This window comes from Andrena cerasifolii, chromosome 7 (assembly GCF_050908995.1).
Source record: "Andrena cerasifolii isolate SP2316 chromosome 7, iyAndCera1_principal, whole genome shotgun sequence".
Lineage (NCBI taxonomy): Eukaryota > Metazoa > Arthropoda > Insecta > Hymenoptera > Andrenidae > Andrena > Andrena cerasifolii.
In genome coordinates, this window is record NC_135124.1 from 10,494,541 (window position 1) to 10,514,105 (window position 19,565).

General features: G+C 45.7%; 1 protein-coding gene across 3 annotated transcripts; it reads right to left on the reverse strand.

The window, feature by feature from the left end:
* Nucleotides 1-30: 30 nt before the first annotated feature.
* Nucleotides 31-18,876, reverse strand: Tll (nuclear receptor subfamily 2 group E member tailless). 3 transcript variants are annotated; one of them, XM_076816199.1, is made up of 4 exons: nucleotides 18,548-18,876; nucleotides 2,929-3,177; nucleotides 2,364-2,587; nucleotides 31-1,936 (listed from the first exon to the last, which is right to left on the reverse strand). In XM_076816199.1, exons 2-4 carry the CDS (start codon nucleotides 3,017-3,019, stop codon nucleotides 1,259-1,261), a joined length of 993 nt encoding a protein of 330 aa, XP_076672314.1. In that variant the 5' UTR covers nucleotides 3,020-3,177; nucleotides 18,548-18,876; the 3' UTR covers nucleotides 31-1,258. The 3 variants fall into 3 exon arrangements, with proteins under 3 accessions (XP_076672314.1, XP_076672313.1, XP_076672312.1); XM_076816198.1 differs by lacking the exon at nucleotides 18,548-18,876 and adding an exon at nucleotides 9,924-10,106 and having other exon boundaries at nucleotides 2,941-3,177; XM_076816197.1 differs by lacking the exon at nucleotides 18,548-18,876 and adding an exon at nucleotides 9,924-10,106.
* Between the last annotated feature and the right edge of the window lie 689 nt (nucleotides 18,877-19,565).

The following is a 19,565-nucleotide window of genomic DNA, read 5'->3' on the forward strand; positions in this document are numbered from 1 at the left end:
AGGTTTAAGGGAGAAGCACGGTGTACGATCAGTAACATTTTATTTACATACTTTGAAAGTTCTATGTACAATCAGACGCACGCCATGGGCGCGATAATATCATTCTCCAATATATTTGAACTAATCATTGCCGGCTAACATTGAGTCGTACAGATGTGTACATCGTATCTTACATTTGTACACGCGATTCCATTTCGTTTGCCCCTTATTCATGCAACTTTCTCAGCCGTCGCGAAGTGCAGCTAGAATCCTTAATTACCCCTACTGCTCCAGTGCCGACGATATCGATAACGAAATTTTATATCTCATATTAGGTTTATATTGCCACGAACGCAACGTACTTCTCGTGAAAGTTACGACTACTCTAAGTCCCTTATTTCTTAAATCAAAGTATGCCTTTTAATCTAGCTGAAGTTCAACGCAAAGTCCACTAAGCTGTATCTCGTTAATGCCGTCAGAGGCAGCTGCTGGATTATTGCGACCACCGTACCTCGTACGAGCCTCTGAGTATCGTACAATAATATAAAAATAACCTATGCAACATCTTTCCCCGTGGACGAAATATTACCGTGGTGTACAAAATCGTTTGTGATATGTCCCCCATCACAGCTGATCATTACATATATTATTCTCAACCTAATCTGATCGTTGCGAACCGAAATACATTCGTATAACCGTCACTTTCACGCGCGACCGTTAAGCTTCGTTGAACTTTTCGGAGACACGTCGTTCTACAATGCATTTCACGATATTAGATATTGCTCTTCGAAGTCTCACCGACGTGCAGTACAGCGTTCTGATATGTGTCTCCCTTCCTTTGGTAGAGAAGAAATTTGAGGAACCCCGGAGATGTTTCCGGAAACTTAGCACTACACCCTAAAGTCTTCTCCCCCAAAAGAGTCAAAGCTCCTAAAATCTGTGAGTGCTCTAGTTTCTCTTGTAAAATTTTTGTACAAATCCAGGCAGTGCGTAAATTAGTAACTCTATAAAAAAGTATCAAGAATCTTAGGTCCTATCCTAGCGCCTTTCAAAAACCCGTCCACTCACTACGAACCTAACAACCACCCAAGTCCTCAAATCATCGCTTAAAAGATCTACGTATTCCTCTAGCCCGCATTCCTTGATCAACAACAAACGAAGACCCATCGTTTTACCTCAAGCCACTCGCACGCTACATCCACCATCAACCTCCACTAAACTGCTCGATCAATCTCCCACCTAATTCCCTCCAGGCCTTTCACCCCACACGGGCCCCCGTTCAAGCTGCCTTGTACATGTCGCAGATGATCCTCTCGATGGGGATGATGCCGATAGTCCTTCTAAAGAAGAGCTCTTCGATCGCGTGCGTAGAGACCGAGCGGAGCGTTGGCAGCAAGAGCAGCAGCTTGCCGAACCTCAGTGCGCCGAAGGAGGCGCCGCTAAGCCTCTGCCCAAGGGCTAGTTGCGCGCCATCTCTCAGCCTCGAGACTGCGGCGGCGTCTCTGAGCCTGCTTCCACTGCTGGGCGACGCCGAGCCGTTGCTGCTTCTGCTGCTCGGCAGAGGCTCGCTGTCCAGGCCAGCCTTGAACAGTACGATCGCCCTGATGCAGGCGAACTCGTGCTGGTCGAGGTTCATCGAGTGGAAACCGGCTAACGTCTCCCTGAATCGGTTCACCTCCACCGCCAGGCCAAGGCCCTGGGGCCCAGGGGGAAGAAGGGCGGTCGGGTCCAGCGTTGGGAGGATCTGCGCGGCCGCGAGCAAGAACAGTTCCCTCCAGGAGGACTCCAACAGAGTCAGCTGATCCTCCGGTGCCAGGTTTGTCCCGGCAGCCAGGTCTCTGGCCCAGTGGACGTTGAGGAAGAGCAGCCTTGCTGCCTGCTCGCAGATCGACTCCGCTGTTATCGCTGTCATCAGTGGCACGGATGACAGGCCAGCAGTCATGATGCTCATTGGAATCTGCAAGTTGGAAGGAGGGAATGAGTTTTATGGCACTGTGGGTGCATTGGGACTTTATGGCGGCTTTGCCTTGGCCTTCGTTCCGAAAGTGTTTCGACGAAGGAGATTGGGAACAGGATGAGGGATGCGTGAAAAGAAAATGGCTAAGTTTGCTGTAATAAATATTGGAAACTTATGTTACTGAGACGTGGATTTGTGGATGAAGTTTCCTACTTAGAGGAGACACTAATATGGGAGCTATAATAAATTAGATTGAAGCTGAAGTAGTATGGAACTGAGATTTTCCAGTAGCAGCTTAGACATGAATTTTCATCTGTCCTCAAAGGACGTTTATCAATTGGACGTTATTCTAAGTACCATTTTACAATTTATGATTGTAATTAACTATTGGTGGCGGAGTAAAATATTATCTGCAAAAGTAGCTCACCTTCGACATGGCCATGCTGTTGCAGTAAACAGGATGTGGAAGGGGATGATGAGGGGTTGGCGCTGCGACAGAGACTCGAGGCTCTGTCGGTGGTTTAGGCAAAGCCAGATCCAAAGCCGCCGCTGGTGGGGGCACCATGTTGGCCATCATTTCGGGTTCTTTAAAATACAGGGCCATCTGCCTACGTAGAGTCGAGTTTCGTGGGCCGCGTTCGTGTTGCACAGCTGGAAAAATACGGAAATTCGCGTTAACCCACCGTTTAGCACACATTACAGAACGTGTTTATTTATCCTATGCCTCGTATTGTCTTTAGGGACGATTTTGATGATGTTCCGTGAAGATAAGCCTATCTTTGTGTCTTCACATTTTTTCGAGAAACATTTGACTTGAAATGAATACAAAATAATAAATTATTCAGCCAAAAATGTCTCCTGCTATTTAATTTTAGTACACCACGAATATCTGTGGTTACAAAGGCCTGGTAGCTGTGGCAAAGCTATGGCGGCCTCCTTGATCTTGCAGTGAGTTTTATATCGTAAGAAAATCCTTGTTTTGTGGAGCGTACTTTTCAACTTACCGTCCTTGTTCATGCCAGCTTGAATGCACTTGGCCAGGCGACACGCTCGACATTGGTTCCGATGTGTCTTGTCCACCATGCACCCCCCTTCGGACTTGGTTTTGCAGACATACTGACGGTTTCTTCGTATCGATCTCTTGAAGAAACCGGCGCATCCGTCACACGCGAATATACCGTAATGCTTCCCTGAAGAGTGGTCCCGGCACACCTTGCAGGGGATGTCGTAAAGGATGCGACCTGCAACAGACAGAACGCTCTTTCGTCAGTTTATACGATAAATGGCAATTCACAGGTCGAAAACCACACTAATTATATCAGATTTATGGAATTTAATACGGGAGTATTAAAATTAGAAGAAATAGGATGACATAGATAAAATAAAGAGAACAATACGACAGTTCTCACGAGTTGCTACATCTACAGTAAAATGGTGGTCCCAAAACACTGACCCTTGAACAGAAATCAAAGTGCAATTAACCCCTAACCAGCAGAAACTATCAACGAATCAGCATAAAACACTGAAACCTAATCCATAAAGCATTTCCAACCAGGCATCGAATCCTACAAAAATTCCAGCAGCAATTCCACGCGCAAGGCTGCCGTCAATCTCCACCAAAATACTCCCCACACAGTCCCCGAGCTAGACACAGAAAATACACAATCCATTTCCCTAAACTGGACAAAGAGCCGTGCAAGAAAGACGTTGGCCCGCGAATCTCGTCCAGGGCTAAACGTCGCATTGTTACCCATTCCCGACGGCCAAGAAAGCCGCGTCTAATCTGAAGAATGCCGGTATTTTGGATCGCCGGGCCCGTTTACCAGCGAAAACACCGTGTCCCCCCGTGAATGACGTCGCCGATGAATGGATCGATTTGTCGCCAAGTTAGAGGCAAAGAGCACCTCCTGGACGTGCGCGCCTCCGTATACCTGTTCCTCAGCGCTGGCCCACTCCTACGCGGTACAGAGAGGCAAGGGTGTGGTGTGCGTATATAATGGGGGGGTAGCAACTCGTTGTCACGGGCTCCGCCCACGCCATTGAGCTCGACGGGGCTCGTGAATGGGGCTGAATGGACCGGATGTGGCTGCTGCATTCAGCGTGCCCCTTAAGTGAGCAGCCCGAAACACGACACTTCGCTCGTATCGTCTGATCGCTCCCTCGATCGGTTCCCTCGCGCTCCTTTATCTTACTTAACGTGGATCTTATTATGGGAGAAGGTTAAACGTTTTCCAACCACCACGGTCGCCTTTTTTTCTCTCTCTCCTTTCACCCGTGCACCGGTGGTGGGTGGATAGAGAGATTGGTGAAGTTTGTAGAGGAGCTAGGGGGGTAGTCGATGGGGCCGTCGGTGGACAGACTCTGGGACTGTTTGCTTGGCAGATAAGACGGCCAGATTGTGATGGGGCGCGGATTGTGTCGGTTTTTGACATCAGTTTTTGGTCGGTTTTCATTGAGTCGTTGAGGAAATGCTTGTGTAGGGAGGCGGGTGATATTGTGAGAAGATTCTCGCGGAAGGAGATCTGTTTTTGTTGTAGAAGCGAGATGGAGGGTATGATTTCGGGGTTATGAATTGTCTTGCGAGGCTGGAGGCAGTCGATGGGTATTGGCGTTTGTTGAATTTTGGGAATTTGGTTCGCCTGCCGGGGGTTTGATTTTTCCGGTTTTTTAAAAGCATTAGGATTAATCTCGTATTACTTCTGAATGATTTTCGGGGGGTGATGTCAAAGTTCGTATATAGCAAGATCAAATATAATGTTTTCAGTTTATACTTTCTTAATTTTAATGAGCGACTTGATTCAATTCGAAGCATTAATCAACGCAAAATTGGAGCCAAAGGGGTGCAGGAGCAACCTGTTGATTTCGCGGAGCAGTATTCCATTATCAATCGCATTCAGCTCCGAGCTTATCAATACGTTTCTAGGATATTAGCATGTATACCAGGGCAAGAAGAAAAGCCACCGAATGCGTTATCGAGTGAAACGTTAATGAAAACGTGACCGCCATGCGAAGTAAAGTGCATGGGTACTGACCGCGGTGACAAACGGGTTGCAATTACAGGGTTGCTCCCTTCTGGGGCAAAGAAGACCCTCTTCTGCCACGGGGGAAAGTTCGAAAACACGTATGCTTTGCCTACGGAATATATTAGTAAACTTTCTCTTCGCGAAGTTCCCTGAAATAGCAAATTACTCAAACTTCACTCAACTTCAACTTCGCAGAATTCTGCACCGTACTCTTAATACCTTCAAATGAAACAAGTATCTTAATATATACTTACCTACTACAAACTTTGCAATGATCCAAAGATTCTAGGAATTCCGATAAAAAAAATAGGGGATGCACTGAAAATTCGTATAACTCGAAACGATGAACAGTTTCGCGATGATTTCGAAGAAGTAGAAAAACGAGCTGATACGTCCCCGAGTAGTTTCAATCAAGGAAAAATAATTCGTGGTTAAATACAGTTGAAAGGATGGTAAATCTTAAGAAACCGCGCTCGAACTCGCAGCAAGAGAAAGAGAAACGAGAGAGCAAGGGAAATGCGAGTTTCCGCGCCTTCTGCCCCCAGAAAGTGGAATAGATCTATTATTACGCACGCGTCTACCTCGCGAGTCGTTTCAATAATATAATTTGAAAAGAGGATAGCTCGGTGCTACCGACGAACGCACGCAGAAAGAGGCGGTGCACGAAGGAACGCGGGGTCCCCGATCGGAAGAATCACGCGATGCCACGGCCTGCGAGGCAATGCTCGAGCGATCCATGAAATTTGCATTCGCGAGTCATTCGCGGTTGAATTTTTCATCGGCTGTGGAATCGAGGTCTGTGTTTTACGAGGCGCCTCGCATCTACCTCCCGTCCTCCACCATCCCGTCCACTCGTCAATCATTCATGGGATTTTTACAGTGATCGAGCTCGCTCCCTCCGGAGAAATGGAACTCGGGGGGGGGGAGGGGGTGCACGCGCGCGCAGAAGCGCACGCTTGCTTGCGATTAGCCACACGCAAATCGCGTGCTCGAGCATGGAACGCACGCTCCAGGTAAGGGGGACTGCAAAACCGACTGGCTTTCTTGGCTCTTCCGTTCCCTTTTCGTTTTCCATGCTTGCTTTCAGGGACGCTCACCTTCCTGCTCGTGGAAGGGATGACTGTATTTGGCTGACCTCTTTTGATCGACGAGATAATTTCACCAGGAAGGGTGTGAAATTTTCAGAGCAGAAATGAAATCAAAATCGTACACTTGAAATTTTAGTAACTTGGACAGAAGCTTTATGAAAGAAGTACATACGTGGAATTTTAGTTTCTGGAAAATAAGGGTCTAATGCTGGTTAAATTTTGAGAATACAAGTGCAAATAGAATTGGTAGTTTAGTAAGTTTAATATTGTAAAATTTGGAGATTGTACCAGCAATTTCTGCGTTAAGAAAATTGAACATTATGCCTGCTTTTCTCTAGGGAAGATTATCACGAAGCATTTTTCTCGCGCAGCTGTTGGGGGTTGTCGTTACTGTGACTGCAGTTCCAATGAATTTCCAAGCACGACACTGCTTTTCGTGTCCCGTGCGCGACATTAAAATTACGGACAGTCGAAGTTCTATCCAACCCTACAAACTACGATTGCCGTTAGAGGGGTTAATTTCGGGGTTGATTCGACCGGATGTGATTCACTCCAGCCGTGGCGTCACTTTATTCGGAACTTTTCTCCGTTGAAAGCCTGTTGGTCGAGCAGCTTCGATGATGCAGGTTCGTGACGATAGAATTGAGGGAAAAGTTCGCCGCGATTATGGGACGTCGAAAGGGGTGAAAAGGGATGAAGCGTATTCCACGACGCCCGACAAAGAGTTCAACGAAAGTTCAAGTCGCAGAAGTTCGCTCTAATGGCTAGGTAGCTCGTCTGGTGTGTGCAATTGCTGTTTCAAGTTGACAAATTGAATTGCTTCTTCTACGCACACGTCCCTTCCAGTCATTTCACCACCAAACGAATTACGAAATTGAGACATTCATATGTGAACACAGGGGCGAGACGTAAAATTTGGCAGTCCTCACATGGGTTAACTTACAAAAGGCAAACTTTATATTTGCAGAATGTAAACAGTGTTTAAAAGAGGGTTGGGATAAACTACCCTTAGAATTACCCGCGACAAAAAAGCCTGAGGAATCTTGGGATTGAAGTACCTTTGCTGGCAGTAATACGGAGGTGGAACTTCTGCATTCCGCGTACTTTCAATCAAGAATTGTACAGACACATACTACTCAATAAATCAAATTATGATTCTTGAATCTGCAGGACACTTAATTTCAAATGATTTCGTAGAAAACAATCCGCAAGTGGCAGAATTAGAGAGGAAGAATCTCAGATCACTTGGTGCTTGTTGGGTGATGCCACCGTTCATTTTGTCATCGTCCATCAGGTGTTACGGGCATCGTTAGTGGAGCATGGGAATTTCGTGGCATGTGTCACGAACCAGGCGCTTACCACCGATGCATGCACGTAAAATATACGTGCACTCATCCGTCATCTGCTAACCCTAGAGCGGGTGTAGGGGTTGCGAGTGCCCATCCACCCCCTCGGGCGAAAGATGCGCGCGATTCTCCATTATCTGCTTTTTTACCATCCCATCACTGCAACTCCCGCCTCATTTAGAGGCCTCGGTTATTATCATACTTTTAGTAATCGTGGGCGAGCACCGAATGGGTGAAATTAATCGAAAACAACTGGAGGCTTCTAAACACGATATTTTAGGGAGGATGATGATCATACAGCAGGTAGATTATTTTGTGATTTAATAGCTAAAGAAGCTTCTTATTAATAGCTTTTCTAATTAACATTTAACGAGTAATTTAAGTAACTTGTTCGACTCTAATTCTCTACTGATGTATTTAAATTCAAGCTCATTTGAGTTTGCTTCTGATACTTGGAAATCGAATAGTGGAAGCGTTAAAATTTTCTTAATGAACGACATTCTAGGTTTAAACATTTCTATCCCTTTCGATTTCTTAATTCTTATGTGCACTCAGTGAAGTGCGCAAGAGTAATGTCGGCGAGCCTTTGGTTCTCGCAAAGTTGTGTATTTAAATTGAAGCATGCTGGCTAGAGACAGTGGAACTATACTGTCCAGGTGGGTTTTAAATGGATTCCCTAGTTGGCTAGTAGCGTTACGAATCAAGCGTGCATTGATTCCTCGACAAATGACGCCCGAGCTGAACCACCCACGATAACCTGCTAGTACCTATCACGAAGATTCGTAGTTACCGCGTCGCATTTCGGCCATCTGCCGTTACTTTCTCATGGATGAATGCCACTGGGGTCGAATCATTTAAATGCACGACTGTCCGTCGAGTTTAAATACCACGCATATGCTATTTGTTTCGCACGAGATGCGACCCGCGATGGGAAGCACCCTGCGACGGGCCAATTATAAACGCCTACCACTTTTCGGTGTGATTAACGATTCCAAAGTGAGAATTACAAATTTCCAATCTGGGAAAAGATATTTTAAAATAGGAACGTACGAACTTTCTACGAGAAGTACACGAGAAGACGATTGCAGAAGGAAAATGCAATATAAAATATTTAGAATTGCACTAACGATAAAGAAATTCGAGAAGATCAATATTATTTTATCTCTGAGTTGTATAGTTATTTATAATCAAACTTATGTCGCTTTGGAATCACATTAGATTCTAATAAATCGATCATCAAGTTATCCTACCCCCAAGTATGTACTCTTACCTCAGCGTTACTACAATTATTTAGAATTTAGGTATTCTAATTGTAAGACAAGGGTTTCGAACTATCGTTTCTTATTCAATAGTTGAGGATACCCTATTTTACAAGTACCCGAACCTCGCGGATCGTTGAAGTCCCTTCACCTGTGTACCCCCGCTGAAGCACAGGGGTAAAAATTACGGAAACGCTGACACCTTCCCGTCCAGGTATCATCTTTCTCAAGGCAGGTAATTATGCTACCTTGTCCGATGTTGACACCAGGTCCTGTGGGGTCGCAGACGGGAGCTTTTATGACTGTGGTTTCAGAGCTAACGAGCATCGTAAACGAACACTCCATTTTATTGCCGCCCGTGCGATAAACACGGCTACCGTTATGTACGGTATTAAAACGCATACGTTTTTTTTTTGCCTCTGAATTTTACAGAGCATCATTGAGTCAGTGAGAAAGGGGAGGAATTGCGTTAATCTGTCGAAGAAATAGCGCTAATCCAGAGATAATAAATATTTCGATAAAAGCTGCGGACAAGTGTGGAATAAAATGTAGATGGATTAAGTAGAAAGTAATGGATCGACGAAAATTCTGGGGTGAGAGGTACAAAGTGGCGGAACGACGCGCGACGAAGACTGCGCGGAGGATTTTAAGTAGAAATACACGAGTTTGGTCCAGCCTAAGTAGTTCGATACGAATCTCGAGAAACTTCTTAAGAATTTGCGGTCTCTGTTGACGTCAGATTTTTGGAGTGCCTTAAATATGATTTTTAAGTACTGGAGACAGATATTTTCATGGAATTATTAATGGCAGGTATCGTAAAAGCTCGGAAACAAGTGTACGTTGTAGAACGAACTTATGCGAAGATTAACTTAAAGGTGACAGAGATGAAAGAAATTTAATATTAAACTTTCAATGTCATTAAACAGTAATATATATTGGAGGACCTAGAAAATCCTCTAACAATTAAATTAACAATTTCATTAGACTCCCCATATAACTGTTCAAACCAAACCAAATACAGAAAAGAATAAACCTCAATGATCCTTAAACTTCGCTTTACCTATCAAATATCACAAAAATTCCCCGTTTTACATCGCAGAAGAGCCAATATAAAATATAGTAACCAAATCAACTATTCTCTCCCAAAAGCTAACAAAATCCTCTCAATTCAAAGGCACCAAAATTAAACGACAGGGAATTAAGTAAATTCCCCATGAAAAATTCAAATCAAACTATCGGAGTCTACAGAAAACAATCTCAGAAACACTCACTGGAAGAGGCGGGCATCTTCGGTTGCGGCACGGGAATATGTCCAATCTGTGGCTCCTGGTTCTGCATCTTCGCCCCGAAAGCGTCCTCCACAAACACACCAGCACTCCGCGGCAACGTAAAGCAGACCCGTGTGTGTCGAATTTGAAACTTCAACCGAGAATGTCGGCCACGATTCTATCGCACAGTGGCGCGGAGTGATTCGATAGCCGATCGGGAACTATGGCATGTGACGAGGAGGACTTCCGCACCCCGTGAGCGAAGGACTGCAACTCCGGCGTTCCCCGCTCCCTGCCTCGCGATGCTCGAAACGGGGGCTAACTTCGCGATGAAACGTGACTGACAGTCATCGTGGTCGGGACTTCTTGATGGTAAGCGCGGCTCCTGACCCTTCTCAAAACAGCGACGCCGCCGGGACGCTTCATTGGCTGGCAGCTTCCCTACCCTTGTGGAAGGGCGGTCCGTTCGAATGGAGCTGGTTCGTCCCTGGCTAGCTGGGGGTTGAATGTCAGCCGAGGCGGCAGGGAGAGGTGGCGAACGAAACTGGGGACGTCAGATGCCCCCCACCCTGTCGCCTCACCCTTTGTGTCGCCCCTATTCATCCGGCGGCGAGGTGAAAACGAAGGCACTTCCACCCCTTTGGCCCTGTCCGCGGACCTCTCGCCGCGCAACCGACCCCCTCCACGCGAGCGGGGCTAATTTCGTGGCGCGCTTACGCGACGATCAGAGACAATGTTCAGTTGCACCTTCTTTTCTTTATCCTTCGGTGTTTAAAGGGGAGAAATTGGGAGCTTTTGGAGGAATTCTTTTTGTAGAACTAGTTGAGTTTGGGTACGGTAAATTGTAGCAGAGAAATAGTAAAGTGATAAGGTAATTTGAGGACAGAGGAGAGCAAGTAGCAATCCATTTATAATTTGATTACATCCACGTGTAATTTTTTGGAGGCAAAAGCGATATTCAGTAATTGAGTACAGGAATTTGTAGAAGTAGTTAAGTTGTGGTGTAGTAAATTGTAATAGAGAAACCGTGACATGATGAGGTAATTTGAGGACCGAGGAGAGCATGTGGCAATTTATTTATATTTTGATTACTTCCACGTGTAGTTTTTTTTTAGGGAAAAGCGAAATTCAGTAATTCATTATTTAAATATGACATCGTGCGTTTGAAAATTAGGCGAATGGACGTTATAGGTATGAAAAATGTTACTTTTTTAACCGGATTAAGGTGAGTAACTGAATAAAGGAACAGGCAGGCGAAGGAAACCACCCTCGCAGTTGCAGCCAATAGTGTTCACCGAACACTGCTCTAAACCGAAACTAGACCACGCATAGTCTCGCTCTTGAGCTCCACCGATGCGTGGATGGGAATATATTCGGGTAAAGAGAGGCGAAAAAAAAGCAAGGGAAACAGAGGCGATGAAAGGAAGAGCGTGGAAGGAGTGCGAAGGTCAGGAGCGAAGCCTCGGCTTGAGGGCTGAATAGAGATACGCGGAGGAGGTTACACAGCCCCGTGCACCGTCGAATAATGCCTCGCGCAGGCAGATGCGTCTCTTCCTGACTCCCTGACTCCATCTTGAATTATCTCGTGCCTGTTACCCTCGTGACGAGCGCACCCCTCGCGCGGGAAACCCGTTTCTGGGGTGCGCGATGTCTATACAGCGGTACTCGTTAACCGAGCGCACGAATTACGACAAGAATCCCGTCATAACCGACGTAATATTACGGAGATTGGATCTGCGGATAGCGAGCTCGATCACCCCATCCAGGTTTCAAGGGCCTTCTCGATGATATCGCCCGATACGAGCAGGGGTGCGTTTCTCTTTTGGATGCGTGCATTATTGCGCGAACATCGATCAGATAAAACGTCTGAAGAGAGAAAAGAACGGGGTTCGAGATTAATTTCGGGGTTAATTAAGGCAAGAAGATAATGAGGAATGCTGTGTGGGTCCAGGGGTGTTTGTGCATATTTGGCTTTTCGAATGGCCTGAATTTCGAACTGCAACGCGTGATTGTAATGCAGAATGTGAGCAGAAGGAAAATTAAGATTTTACAGAAAATTTTGAATCCTTTGCTACTGCAATGTGAGATTATCTTAAAGTTCAGGCACTTAAATAAACTTTTATATTCCTGTTTATAACCCTACCACTTGGAACACCTATATTAGTTTTATTGAAGCAGTGTGCATTCGGGAGAGTAATATAACGAGGGAAAGCTTTCCTCGCTTAGATTATTTCGATGTTGCATAGTTCTCAGCGAGGGATAGAGACGTCCAGAGTGCCCTCTTCATATTTACACCCTCGACTTGCTCGGTATTCAGGCCTGGAAGATCCAACTTCAGCGAATGCTCGGCGGACCGTGGCTAGTTTTTGGCTTTGGCGCAATATGTCGAGAAAGAGAGGGAAGATTATCCACATAACTGTCCGGAGGAGGTTTCACAATGGTGTATTCTCTTTTCTGTGTTGCATGGGTGCACGCAAGAGGGACGAATAAGAGATTCGAGTCGCTTTGTCAAGAAGGCAAATACAGCTAAAACGGCCCCTAATATCGACGAAATCAAAATACAATTGTCTAGCGAACAGTAGTAACAGTATTCACAACGACAAAACGATTCTATCGAGATTTCTACCTACCCTATTCTGTCACACGGACCCCGAAAAAGGAGCGTGAAAGTGGAACATAAAATTCTTAGAACACTGATTGAAAAGCAGACATCTGATTGCCATTTTCTTTACACAAGCTTTTGCTTTCCCTATTCGCAAGAGAACATCTATGCTATAAGTCACAAGCTAACCAGTAAGAAAGACCTCCACTTTGTCGCTTCCTCTAAAAATCTCCTCCTCCATCATCTCGTCTACTAAACACTCTATGCTTATTATACCGATCTGAAAAATCTACAAAAACTAACCCTGCACCCAATCACGCGCAACGCAACCCCCAAAGTTTACAGCATACAGAGCCCAGAGCTCTACTTCGAGGACGCGCCACTACAGAAACCACCCCTCGGCGTAAACTTGAACGAGCGTTCCATTTAGATTCGAATACCGGTGCCCCTAGCTAGGTGAGCTTTGTGCTCGGGCGAAAGATCCTCCTCGGGAGGACTTGCTCGCCACCCCCCCCCCCCACTCCCCCAAAGGAGAAGCTCGCCAGATAAATGCCAGCAGATAGGGCGCCGATAATAGGGTCAGTTCGTAAGCAACACAAAGCCAGTTTAGTACAAGCTCCGGGCTAATCGTGCCACCAATATTGTCGTTAATTCGGCCGACCATCGATCCGGACAAAGAGTTATATAAGTAACGCAGGCGACGGGTGGTCCAGGCTTGTGGCCCACGCCGGAGGAGGACGAGGGATCGTCGACCTAATGGGTGGACAGGAAGCGGAAGGGAATAGGTAGAACGCCGGTAAGCAGGGCCTGGAAGTGGCCTCGCGCTTAGTAGCTTTAAATCCAGAAACTTGCGAGGCCAGGTAGAGATCCCGGGCTCTGCGTCTTATGTCGCCGCTATCTCCGTCGACATCTACGGGGAGCGCTCCGACCGTCGCGGCAACGATAATCCTGCCGGCGGTGCTATTCACTGTTTGCGCCTTGTTTTACTGGTATTGCATTTAACGAGGTTCCGTGTGGCTAGTCCCTCTTTTGGCGAAAGAAGGTCGTAAGCCGCAGGACGGAGGAACAGCTCGATTACTCGCGGGCGACTCGATGTGGCCTTTGGATACCTAGTCCCTGGAAAGCATCCCCTGCGTTCGTATCAGAGTGACAGGAGTTTGGAATGAATTTTGGGAAATAATTCTCGCTTCACTTGTTCTATTCTTTTCCTTATGTATGTTCATTGAGGTGGTGGGAAAAATAATGGAGCAGTATGAAGTGATAGTAAATTTAAAATTGAGATTAATCCTCTATCAGCATATGAATTTTAACAACTGAAAAATGTACAGAATAAAGAATCAAATTCTGACGACAATTCTACCCGAAATCTTCTCACAGAATCATGGAAACGGAATTATTACAATGTTCCTCGATCCTTTATAACAAGTCCAACAGCATCCATGCGAGAGTTTAAAAATCGTGATGTCCGTGTAATCTTACGACAAAAACCAACGTCATGTTCCATCTATCGATGATGAAAAGCGATCCGCCTTCAAGCGTGGAGGAGAACGCTGGACCCTCTTAAGTCGTCCCTGAGCACAACGAAGAGATCTTGCAAAATTAGGTTGACATTTTCCTAGCCGAAGCGCCTTCACGTTCGGAGCCATTGGAGCAAGTGGTAATCCCATAGCAATCACACGGTCGACTTGGCAGACATTGTGGGGCGCCGTGGGCTCTGTCAAAATCTCGTGCGGCCCCACAGAATCGAAAATAAGACGGTGGTAAGACCGTGAGCGGCGAGCACCGCGTTAATGGAGGATAAGCTCGTGCTTCTGGACTGACTCTGCTTCTGTTCCTCGGATATCCCACGGGAAGCTGCCTTTTACAGCGTTCACCTGCCGTCCCTTTAAATCTTCAAGGTATCTTGCTGTTCGCTAACAATGCCGCACTTTTGTTGCTCGCAAAAATGGTACTTCTCCACTAAATATTCCATTGTCACGAACACATCAAGCATTATTACGAGCCTGATTACAGTAGGCTTTACTATAGCCACACAAGTAAAATTGAAGAGTCCATATAGAAAACACTGTAAGCACCAAAATTAAAAAAAAAAAATATCGGAAAATGTTCTACGTACCAGTACTATAGGTGGTGTAGAATTTGATTTTTGGCACTTGCAGTGTTTCCTACAAGGACCCTCTAACCTTGAAAGAAAAATCTTCCTTCTACATCATCCTAGACTTTAAATCGAGCTGTACTCTTTGTGTCGACAGTCATTAATAAATCACCCCGACGAGATAAATAAAATTCCACCCCTGCGTTCCCTTGTCCAATCCATTTCCGATAGTGCTAATCAGGGGGCTGTGTACGCGAGTCTCGACACATCATATTTCATTAAGAACCGCCCTGCTCGCGTGACACACGAAATCGTTTTATCTCCGCCGCGATTAGAACAATGATCCGGCAAGCAACCTGTTGCTCCTCTGTCTAAACGCGATAACAGCGTGCACGCGTTCCTGGCGTTATGGGAAACGCGAGGCATATGGTCGGATCGATATCGTACGAACGCGATCATCATCGGCGGGCCCTCCGGGTTCTACCTGAACCGGGGAGGGTGGGTCGTGGGCGCCCTGGCCGAGGAAACTGGCAGTAAAATCGGGCCATATGCGAAGTTATGGCCTCATGAGAACCCCCGAGCCTCGCTGGTTAAATGCAATTTGACATGGGAAAGGATCATCCCCCGCGGTCGCGAAAATATTACTCGTCGATGATTTTCGAGGACTCCTGTGTGTGGGCCTCGAGTGGGGTTGTATAGCAATCGTGCGGAAATTCTCAAGTTATTTTAACATCTTTCAGAGAACGAGGTCTGATTTCTCCGTAAGTGTACCAACAGGAAAATCTTTAGGGATATAATGGTTTTAAAGTTAAATTAAATATATATATAATATTGATAGTATTGTTTAATATTATACTGTGAGTTTATTAGAGGATTTCCCATTTTACACTTAGAATATTACTGAAAATTACTTAGCAACCACTTCTGCAAAAGAGACAGCGCAGAAAGTAGGTACATACTTTCGTTATTCTTCAGTCGTGAGAATTTATATCCAGATTGGACTGAGTCACTATTTACACATCGCTCGCGTGGCCCTTGAAGAACTTTAAGAACAAGTCACGAAACTGGAAATGAAGACGGGCGCAGCGCGCCTCGCCCTGGCGGCGCAAACGTTCGTTAGTCGGCCGGAAGTTCAGTGTTATGAAAATCAGTCGTCGGTTAGGAGATCCCTGAAAAACCTAACGAACTTCTCACCGTTTACGTTACGCGTTTCTGCCGATGGAAAGTGGGCGTGCACCAGAGTGACAAGTAGCTGCACCGGCTAGCAGATCAGAAATCAGAGACGCTACCACCTCGAGGGGTTGAGAAGAAAGCGACGAAACTCCTTGAGCTACCTTGCAAGACGTGGATCCATCCTGGGCGGGAACATCCGGCCTCTGGTTACGCATTCACCTATCCAAGAACTATGAAACTGCTCCTCGTTATTGCCGGCGAACGAGAGCGATCAGTGGGAACCTTTCTCGTCGATTCCGTTGGGCCCCTCTTTCCCTTTAAACATGCGACGCTGAAAAGTTGCATCCATTTGTACTGGATGGGTACTTTATTATATTCCGAAGTGGCATCTGCTTGAAACTTGTAGAAGCATCACGATAGTGTCGAGAAATCATTGAGAAATCATTTCTTATAGTAGAAAGTAGAGTTTATGGTACCCTCAACTTCTACAATCCACGTCAACCCACTTCTCTTCAATCCCTAGAAACCTCCGTCTTGCCTCCAGATCACGAATCTTACTCGCGGTACTTTCAGGCATGCATAAAATAAGCTACTATTCCTGTCAAAGACACACAGCAACAGTGTATCTCCCAGATACCCGAGCAATCTCTATTGTAATATTCGTTCCCCATTCCAGGAGCCTATCGCGAGGTACCAAAAGCTCTTCCGCGGCAGCGTCCATTCAAGCCTTCGGAGCATTTTCCACCATACGCGTATTCACGATGGCGATGCTGCGTTTCGGGGCCAACCACTCCCACCTCTTCCATGAAAGGGCACAGGACGTCTTCTTGTCTCCCGGAGGAGAAAGATCCCCTCGGTGTTCTTGCCTTCGACCATAGCAGCACAGCCGCGCTGACTGTGAGCGAACTTTTCAATGGCCGTCCTGAAAAAGCACAACAGCCTAGCCAGTGACGTAACTCGAGCCCGCTGTCAGCGCTGACAGTGCTGACGGTCGATCCTTTGTCAGACTACTCGCTGGCCTCACCTACTTCGGCCTCCTTTTCTCTCTGCCTCTTCTGCCCCAGCATTAGCCTCTCTCTGTCTCTCCACCGACGTATCGCCGCCGTTCCTCCCTCTATCATTGACGCTTTCGTCGCGGCGCATCGTAATGGGAACAGGATGATTCAAAGGTTTTGTACGTGGAAAAGCTTTCTAAACGAGCACCGAGGATGATTCAATGAACTCGAAAGATCGACGTGTCTGTGTTTCTTGGGAGATGCAGTTCGCAGACTTGAGACTTATCGCTTTGATCGCGAATAACTCGGTCAATCAAAATCATACAGCAAAACCAAAACAACGAAATTAAAGAGAAATGTTTGCTCTATAAGAACCCATTCGTTGGATTTACCGGGAAAAAATTATTTCGCCCGTGCATACGTTCAAACTAGACAAAAATTTCTGAAACTTCGTTTCCTGCGCTTCATCTTGATAAAACAGTGTCGTAATGGATGAAAAAAATGTTGAGTCCTCGATTCGAAAACTAGAAGCTTCAATCGTTGGAGTGCGTTTTTTAAATAATTATTGCGACCATTTTTCGCAGAGATACAGCCATACCATCGCTTAAACTTACAAAATCTCAAACCTTTTTGTTTGAGTATATTAATTTGGCAACCCATTGTATATGGTACTACTGGAGAATTTATTCAGAGTCTTTATTTTCTAATATGGAATTCTATATTTCTTTCATCCCCACCTTGTTGTGTCTTTAAGAATTTGAAAAATTGTGCGTATATAATTAAACATGCATTGAGAAGTGTGCAATAAATGGAAGAAAGAAATGACACTTTTCAACCCCTGTGATGTTTTTTTCTGTCGCACCCCTTTGATACTAATATAATCATTGAGTTCCAAAACATACCGGTATGTTTAGAGCTCAATGAATATAATTCGTATAGATATACGAACGTAGTTAAGATCCTTCGATGGATATTAAAATAGATCCTTTCTACAGCAAATTATTTACCAGGCATATCGAAACTCATTGTTAGCGATGACTCAGCTATGAACGTCAAACTCGCATAAAATTGTTGAGGAACACGTGTAAGGTCCTTTCACAGGATCTCGATCCCGAGATGCGTAACAGAATTCTCTCTCCCTTTCTCACCAAGCCTCCTCGCCTTTGTTATTATCCTCTCTGTCCTGTTTTTTGTTAAGCGCGGCCGGCGCTGCTCTCGTTTCGCCTCGGCGAGGTCTCGTATTTCGTCGACGCCGTTTCGCCGTTCGCCTCTTCTTTTCATTCGCGTTCTCGCCGGTCGATTCGCCTTTTGACGAACTGCTTCTTTGGTTTGAAATGCGCGTCATTCAATGCCCGCCCGCGCCAAACAAAGCGTTTCCGGAAGCGTCATGAGATTTAACTATATCGCCGCGACGCAGGTAGATCATGACTGATTTCTCGAGTTAAAAACACGGGCTGCGCAGATCGCCGCGCAGATCGCTGCGCGACCCTACTGTGCACTGAATTTTCGAATAACTAACGGTAGTTTAAATAGACGATCATTAATTAAAGTGTCGAAAATTGATGTTTAAAACTGTACAGTTGAATAAGCTAAGCTGACAAAAATCGGTAATGGTAATTTCGGTAGAGTTTACAGTTTATACACTAATCGGTTAAGTTGGGAGATTATTAAACTTCTCAATTCGCACTTTCACGCGCCAATATACGGGCTACATGATTTATCGGCAAGAACACTTACTTAGAATATTTAGAAAAATACTTACCCCCTCGGCGCGACTGTTCCTTAAATCCACCACTGGGGATGATTAGGAAACGAAACGCAAATCCTCGTGGACGCAATTATCATCGGGACTCGTTATAATGCGTCTCTAATCCACTGTCCTCGGCGGTCGTCAAGGCACTAACACAACATTCGCAGCGTTTACAACCCCGCACGCTCGGTTTCCGCTAATCGCGACGGGTCTCTTTCCCTCTTATTGCCGCGGTTTTACGACGGTCGTTTTGCGGGTAGGATTTTTTGCGGCGAAGGTGCATTTTCGAAATCGTATCAAGTCGTGGCAAGGTGACGCTGGTTTTCCCTGTTCCAAGGCACCCTGCGCCACTCCTTCGCCCCTTCGTTACCCTCGAGGACCGCCACCATGTCTCGTTTTGTCTGGCATAATTTATAGACGGCGCACGACTGACCCGAATTCTGCAAAATTCTCCGCGATACTTCACAGCGCTGTATCTCGGTTCCTCCTTCTGTTTAGGCACGCGCCCACAAGCGTTGTTTATTGAGACCATTCACGAGGACACCGCAACAATGGCAGGCCGCAACGGGCCGCTGAGATTTGTAAGACAGATGGGCCAGAGTCGCAAATTTATGAGACGAGGCGTAAATCTTTCGATGCACCGATTCGCTGCTATTGACGCTGCTATTTCTGCAGAAAGCATATTTTGCGTTCAAAAATCACCTACCTACTTGAAAAATTTATTTCAAAGTGTTTTTAACATCCTCAAACCTTTTCAGGTATTTAGAAGTTGTGGGGAGAAAATGGGAAATACAAGTGAGTTTGAATTTAAACAGGACGTACCCCTGGTTATCTAAGAAGCTTGTATCTATTGTGTATCTAAAATGGACGAAAATGGAATTTTCTAGGAATCTTCGAATTTTACAGGAAATTCGCTGACCACAGTTACACTATCTCACCTAAGTAAGCGTGTACCTACTTTAGAAGCACTGGTTAATCCACGCAGATTAGCACGGAGAAAATTCGTCGCCCTTAGAAAAGGAAAGCCCAG

Coding starts and splice junctions, on each gene's coding strand:
- Tll (XM_076816197.1), bottom strand. CDS start 9,990: ATGCAGAACCAGGAGCCACAGATTGGACATATTCCCGTGCCGCAACCG. Junction 3,178..9,923: donor GAAGATGCCCGCCTCTTCCA/GTGAGTGTTTCT, acceptor TGTCTGTTGCAG/GTCGCATCCTTTACGACATC. Junction 2,588..2,928: donor CAAGGACGGTAAGTTGAAAA/GTACGCTCCACA, acceptor GTATTTTTCCAG/CTGTGCAACACGAACGCGGC.